Here is a 7,816-nt window from a genome sequence, read left to right on the forward strand (position 1 = left end):
ACTTGGAACTGTTCGGTTCTTTCTAGAAACTCTGTTTCTTCGAACTGCTCGAATATGTTTCGAGCAACTTCATTTATCGGAACGTATTGATCTTTATTTTTAATTGTCTTTGCGTTCGGAAAAAATTCGATAGATTTAACGAACGAAACGCGGTAACTACTCAATGATCTCTGGCGTAAATTTCAAATAGGGAAGCGATCTTGAGCACCTAGATAAATTTCATCCTACCTTGTTTCGTACGAAATCTTCGCTGTTTATAGCGGAATATAAAGTGTTTTACACGGATAGACTTTCAATTTCGAAGTTTCTGCAACTCGAATTCTACGAAATGAAATGCAAATGGAGAAATGTCGTCCGAAGAGGTTACGCAGAAGTTTCATCGAAGATCCTTTCGCCGGTACGCAAGGTGAGAATGCACTCGAAGAAATCAGGTCCCAACAAATAGAGCTCTACGGTACTTTGTGTCTTATCATACTAATACTTTCATTTTGTTATCACTTTCTTACGAATACTTTCATACGTTTCAAACGTCCGTTAGGATCTGTGTGCTTGCGATTACGTTTAAACTGGAAAGGCTTGGATAACGACTTTCATCTAGGGTACGACTTGTATCCGGATAAACGTGTTAATGCCTTTCTCTTATCCCAACGTTCCACGGAACAGCGTTTTCCGATCGACGGATTAATTATCAGAACCCGCCAGTCCTATGGTTAAAATATTGACGTATCGATAATTAATTCGTTCTAGTCACCGTGCGTTCGTTTATCGTCGAGTAACCGGTTGTACTATTTCAAATTGCGCGCCTTTAGAACGATGCGCGCGCACGTTCCTTCGTCACTTACGCTCGACGACCGGCATTACGTGTTCAATATTGGTTTTCATTTTTTATTGCTATGTTTCTAGAGTTCCGTATCGTTGAGTTCTGCCATTAGCGTAGAAAGAAGGAAGAACAATATTGTAAATACCTAAAAGTTTCAGCGTTCGTGCCGAACTAATCCGGTCCATTGTTTCTCCAAACCTTCTCGTTTATTGTCTTCGAGTAATTATTGTCTGCGAAGGTTTGGGCTATTCTGTTATTATTGCCTGCTTACGTTTCCCTTAAGAATGATTTTCTATCTGCTTAATAGAAATCCGTGAATTAATAATAACGATTCGACTGTCTTCCTTTGTTTTGTCTCTTAATTACTTTCATGTTAGGCCACTTGCTCGCACCATTTTCCATGTAACGGATGGTATATTTCAAAGTGACTTCAGGCTCGTGGAACAAAATCCGTTTCGATTCGCTCGAATTGATAGTCGATATAGAAGATTTTTCCTTTGATTTTCTTTTACTCAAGTATCCTTTAAAAAAAATTCTCATGTTCTCCATCCGACCTCGTTTACCCACCAATTATTACTATCTTTTATCAACGTTTATCTTCGTTAGATATGTTTCGACCCCATTGCAAATGAAAATTGTTCGAAATACCATTTCGGGTGAAATTTTCTCGTAGTTTCAGTTTCTTGCACGTCGACTTCCAGCACTATACCCTGCACTCTTAGGTATTGTAATGAAAACAAATCCCACCCTTTGTAGTCTAATTTAAAATATGAAGCTCGACGTTAGATGCTTTGATAATGTAAACCAAAACATCCCGAATCATCGAGAACTTATTCGTTACCCTATCGTTGCGCCACTGATACTTCGCTCTTTACAAAAATCGTTCGCTCTCGACTCGTTGATAAACGTCGATAACTTCGCGAGCATCCCTTCGTCGAGATGCAAAGATCTTCGTAATTGAATTTTCGATAAATTGAAATTTTCATCAAGTCGATGTCACACTACTATTCGTACCCGGAAGGGGATTAAATTTATATAAAATTATTTGTTTCTCGAATTCGTCTCTCGCGACGTGGTCCGTATTTGAATTTGAACGTAAATCGACCGATGATGTTCATCGATCGAAATGACCGATAAGAAACAACGATAAACAACAACGAACCGTGGAGAACGAATTCTGATAGGCTCGAGACGCGAATCGAAGTACCAGAGGCAGCTGGAAAATGAACGCGAAGAACCAAACGATCCGTCACCTTAAAAAGAAGATTCCCGTACGCGTGGTCTCGATCGTACGGTTATTGACAATATTTAATTCCACTGTTGGTTCTTCATCGCGTCGTACGTGTAGTCGTCCTTCATCGGCGGTTGTACCAAAGACGCGTTAACATCGCTGGTGAAAGGATTCGTCGAATGGAATGGGTTGCTATTCGTTTCTGTTGATCCGTAGCTAATTGCTGGTTTATCCTGCTGGACGTACGTATTGTCTGCGGGTGTTTGTTGATCGTAATTGTCCCAGTCGTCGGTCGCACCTCCACCCATGGATGGTTGCTTCTGCGAGAAATAAGAAAATTATTCTCTTCGCGCAAACCTTCGTTAACGACGCATAACATCGAAACGACGATAACGCTCTTTATTTCACGGGTAGTACACTTCGAGGCATCCGCAGGAGTAACAGTGGAGGATAGAAGAGTCTCGACGTGCGAATGCGTTTGAAAATACTTAAAATACCATAAAATCAACTCTGCGTTGGGACACAGACACCGAAGATTCAATAGTCTTCAGTTGATGGTTATAAATTGGAAGACTCGATTCAACCAAAAACCTTCCATTCTCTTTCTAATTGGAGAATAGAAGGATGTCTTTTTTCTTAATCTCTCTCGTTCTTTTTCTAAATTTTCTTTCTGTACCTTCTCGATATTGTTTAGCTCGAAGCTAGAAGCGTTTAGCTCGTAAAAGTAGGCACTAAGACTAAAAAGATTATCCTTGACGTTTCCTTACCAATTAGCTACCCTAATTGGATCTTTCCTGACTCTTCAACGTCCATCTTTACGTTATTCTTGTCGCGGAGTTTCGCTCAAATTGTTGTTATTGTACAGTGTGCGCGATTTGATACTCCTTATTCGTCGGTCCACGGATGATTAATTTATCACGTGTGTGAAATTTTGTACCACATTGGACCGGACACGTTTAGATCCCTCGAGTCGGATTCGATGCGTAACAGCGTTAACGGCACAAATAAAAAGTTACGTACAATGAAGTTGGACTGTGTGGTCATCGGCGGTGGCGGAACCGGTGGTTTCGTCTGTCCAAAATCGTCCATTGCGTTCCAACTCTTTTGCTCTTCTAGTGTGGGATCGGCCCACGGTTGCAGTTCCCCGGAACAAAAGATCCCGTAGAACGTCACACCGAAGATGTGTACACAGGCAGCTATGATGAAGACGTTCTTCCAACTCTGAGTGTCCTGAAACGCGTGAAAATAAACGTAATATTAGCTTCCCTTTGTGAACGATTGCAAACAGAAGTTGTTGAGAATTGGTGAGCTGATCGAATTTTAGATTCGAACGTGAATTCTTCGCTTATTATTCTTGGTATTAAGATGTTTTCGAGAAAAATGTATTTGAAAATCAATATAGACGACCGGAGTTTCGTTGAACCTTCAGAGGTGCAAATTCGATTGATCGTCCAAGGCCACTCCCCCAATCGTGACGTCAGAAACTACCCCTCCTGTCGCGTTTCAGCTACGAGCTTTCATATTTAAAAGTTAGAGACCTTTCCACAGAATTGCTCAAAAATGAAACCAAGAGAGTAGTCTTATAGTAAACGTAATTATAATTCGATCATAAACTACTCTCTGCTCGCGAGAAGAAGGCAGACGAGTGTTCGCATCCCCGCTCTAATTTACAGACTACTACCTCCCCCGATAGCATTGTCGCTATGTAGTTTCAACTTATTTTAAATTTCTATACACACGTGTTCCTTGTTCGTCGTCTACGCCGAAGAATCCACAGACAGAATTTGTAAAGCAATCTAACGTTCGGTGTGTCGCGTTCTGTATTATCGTACTTTTTTCAAACGAGACGAAATCATTTCGTACGAAGCGAAAAAGTATTCTTCGGACAGTACCTTCTTCTCCGTGATGTTATCCACGAAGAAAGGTACCAGGAGTCCCGCTATGGTACCGATCCCGTTCGACATCCCCATCAAAATACTGGCGTATCTGGGCGCGATGTCCAAGTGGTTGACGTTGAAACCGGAAATGGCGAAACCGCTGCAAGCGACACCGATCGCGAGAGCAACGGTCGCCGCTGTACCATTTTTGTGCGTGGTCGCGTTGGCAACCACTAGGAAAAAGAACGCCTCCATACCGAAACCACCGCAGTTGAAGAGTTTTCGAACGTTGGTGGTCGTCAGTATACCCCGTTTACGAAGATGATCGGCGAGCAAACCACCGCAAGGCACGATCGTTGTCATCAGCAAGTGTGGAAGCGAACCGATCAAACCGGTCTATAAAAATTACGAGATACGTTCCTTCATTCGTGTCACTTTCATTCGATCGTTCGGAATCTTTAACTCTTTCGATGCAACAACCGCGTACGCACGTCTAACAATTGATACGCAACTGCGAGTGACTATCGCGAGGGAATATATATGTACTACAGTGACCGACTATTGCGAATGAAAATTATTCCATTCTGTTCACGTTCCATTTACTCGTGGTACCAGATTCGCCTTAACGCGAGACTGGTCTAACTTTCTGATCGGATATTGTACAGAATGTTCGAAAAACAATTGTACTCGCAAAGTGCACTTAGGAGATCGGGTAAGTAAAGAATGTGTACACGAACACGCGTTTGAAGATAATTCATCGCCGACTTCGAACAAATGGACCGTCGACATCGTGCCAAAAATATTTTTCCGCATCTCGTGAATATTCTACGATTGGAATCAACTAGAGAATCGTGAGAAATTGAACTGGGGTAGGACTTACTTCGACCAGAGGCATGCCAAATGACTCGTGCATAAATCGTGGCTGATACAGCACCAGCAGATAGAAATTCCAAGATCTACAGAAGTTGGCGACGATGATAGCGTACACGGGCATAGATGTCAAGAACTTCCGCCATGGCGTCGTGGAGAACGTTGGCATAGGTAATTGCGCTTGTCCTTGGCCAAGAGAATCTTCGATGTAGCGGAGCTCGCGTGTCGAAATGCAGGGATGTTTGGACGGCTTCTCGAAGGTCAACCACAGCCAGAAACAGTACCAGATCAATCCGCAAACACCTACAATAATTGATCACTTCTACGATTACCTTCCCAAAGACCTTCCCAATGTTCCCCTACTATTCGGTGTTTACGAACTGAGCGTAATTCTATGAACAAAAAGCGGTGAATAAATACGGCAAGAGTAAGCGAGAAAAAGAGTGGTGTTCCAAGCAGTGACGATCAAACTGGAACGTGTGGTCCGGAGAGAATCTGAAGTGTTTGGAATAGACCAGCGAGTGAAGTGTGAAAGAAGAGCGATCGAGATAACGCAGTACTGGGAAATTTTTGGCGTAGGTGACCACACACATGGAGTGAGAGAGATTAAGAATTTGAATGAAAGGGAATAAATGCGTGCGAGGGTATAAGGTGCGAAAGAAAATTGTCGAAGCGTGTCGTGTCACTTAAAATAAGAATAGCGTAGTCATTAATTGTGTACTTTGTTAATATTTTGCTCCTACTACTGACTCGTTCGATACACGTATATCCTAGAACTTTGTTCACCCTTATTTTATAACCACCGGTATTAGATAATTCCTACACTCTTACCGTAGAAATAAAACGATGCCGTCCATCCGAACCAATTGCTCAAGTAGCCCGACAGTGGCATCCCTATGACTATCGCGCCGTAAGAGCCGCAAAATGCCAATGTCGCCAAACGCGATCTCTCCAATGGTGGGGCCCAATACTTCCAAATACCGTGGCAGGCTGGATACGTGACACCCTGGCCGAAAAGGAGATCGTCGTCGCGCAAGGGAAAACACAATACGGCGAAACAAGTGATGAAAATCTTCGTAAACTCACCTCGACCAATCCTTTCAAGATTTGCACGCACATATCGACGACCGGATCTAGCTTCAACGCCCCGGGTACCAACAAGTTCAAGAACGAGGACGCGGCGATCGCAGCGCCGAATATTCTGTTCGCGGGGTACAGGGAAGCTAGAAATCCTCCGGGCACTTGGGTCACCAGGTAGCCCCAGAAGAAGGACGAATCGAGGGCACTCTCCGTGGTGACCGTCCAATTGTACACGAGGGTGTGGTTGTCCTCCGTAGTGCTGTTCTTCATAACCAGCTTCGCCATACCCATGTTACACCTCATACCGAACGAAATGATGAATCCTGAAACGCGTCATCGAAGTGTCTTATCGAACATTGGTGAGAATGTTTGTCCAAGGGGGATGAGAAAATTTAATTGGAATTTTTTAGATAGCACAGACTGACCCTTTCTAATCCTATGTGGTACTGTATACGCTACGTAATTGGAACTAGGTTGAAAACGATTTTATCGTTAAAGGTAGAAGTGTCACGAGTTACGGTTATAGGTGCTACCACATTTATTTGGTAACAGGTGAGAAAATATCGTTTAAACTTTACCTATGCAAGCCAACGTTGCGATGGTGTATCTTTTTGATAAACAGGGACATTCTGGCTTGCAGTAAGTATCGATGTGACGCAATGGGGGCCTTTCGTGTTCCGGAAGTGATTCGAACGAGGCTTGTCTACTATATGCCCTCTCGCCATCGAACCCCTGATTGTCTTTGCTACCCTCGCGGGGCATCTCAAATTCCTCGTAGCCGGCATTGCTCCTTCTGAACCTAAAGTCATACATTTTTATCATCGAAAAACCAGTATAACGCTTAAACATACCGGTTAAAATAATCGAAAGGACGATCTATTGAACTGACTTCGTTGTTCAATACCCAGTGCTTCGGAGACACTAATATGCTACGTAAGTTGGTAATATTTATTGAAACTATTACTCTATCCAAAACACGGTATTTTTCTCGTATCTGTTATTTCTGAGTAACGATATTCATTTTTCCAGATAGTAAACGAATGTGATTCCTTAATTATTTTGAACAGCGTGATACAGTTCGCGATAAAAGTATTTGTTCGAAGTTAATGCACAATTTTTATTCTAAACTGTACATCTGCGTTAAAAATTTCCAAATAAAATTGTTCGTTTGTACGTAGAAAGAAATGCCAATAGTATCCGTTGAAGAATGCCTGAAGTTTTCTATAAACGTCTAAATGTGTCGAGATGAAATCTAAAATACAATGTATTTATGTAATTCTAAAGATAAGTGAATTCATTATTTATAGATACTTGAAAGAACGATCACCGACCCTTACGACTCTACAGTTCGTAATAAATGGACTCGCGTTAAGATTTCTTTCTTCCCCGCGGGGCGTAAATGTTAATTTCTTCGAAAAGAGAGAATTCTGGTCTTTCGACGCTCCAAGCACTGTGTAATATTTTTCTTTTTCAAATATCAAACCAGAAAAAGTAAACGCTAGAAAGTTAATTTAGATTTTCCCCTGATTTCTCACCGAAAATAACCTGGCAGTTTAAAAAAGTACCTCGCGTTGAATCGATTGACGGTACAAAGGTTAAAAGTACGATATATCGCGTAAAAATTTATAAAAAACAGTCGTGTTCTCTTTCGAAAGGCACGTAAAATTAAGTATCCGATTCGAAGTACTCTATTCAACTTCCAAATGGATCCATAGTAAGCGTGCACGTTAAATAGTGCAATTAGCCATTCACGTACAACATGTGCGCTTAAGTATGCGCATGGTCAGATGCATACGCGCTGCCTGAACGTAGCCTTAAACGATTTTTCGTCCCTCGTTAGACGTACGAGCATGCGTAACATTACCCAGTAAATTTTTGCGACGCTTTGGACTTGATGGAGTCGAAGGCCGCGAGGCCCGCCGCCGCGATTCCGGACAT

General features: G+C 42.2%; 1 protein-coding gene across 1 annotated transcript; it reads right to left on the reverse strand.

The window, feature by feature from the left end:
* Positions 1–1,287: 1,287 nt before the first annotated feature.
* Positions 1,288–7,816, reverse strand: Vglut (Vesicular glutamate transporter). The gene is made up of 8 exons (XM_076325431.1): positions 7,743–7,816; positions 6,457–6,677; positions 5,885–6,201; positions 5,630–5,804; positions 4,809–5,101; positions 3,944–4,324; positions 3,072–3,281; positions 1,288–2,371 (listed from the first exon to the last, which is right to left on the reverse strand). Exons 1-8 carry the CDS (start codon positions 7,814–7,816, stop codon positions 2,129–2,131), a joined length of 1,914 nt encoding a protein of 637 aa, XP_076181546.1. The 3' UTR covers positions 1,288–2,128.

This window comes from Ptiloglossa arizonensis, chromosome 13, assembly GCF_051014685.1.
Source record: "Ptiloglossa arizonensis isolate GNS036 chromosome 13, iyPtiAriz1_principal, whole genome shotgun sequence".
NCBI classification, from domain to species: domain Eukaryota; kingdom Metazoa; phylum Arthropoda; class Insecta; order Hymenoptera; family Colletidae; genus Ptiloglossa; species Ptiloglossa arizonensis.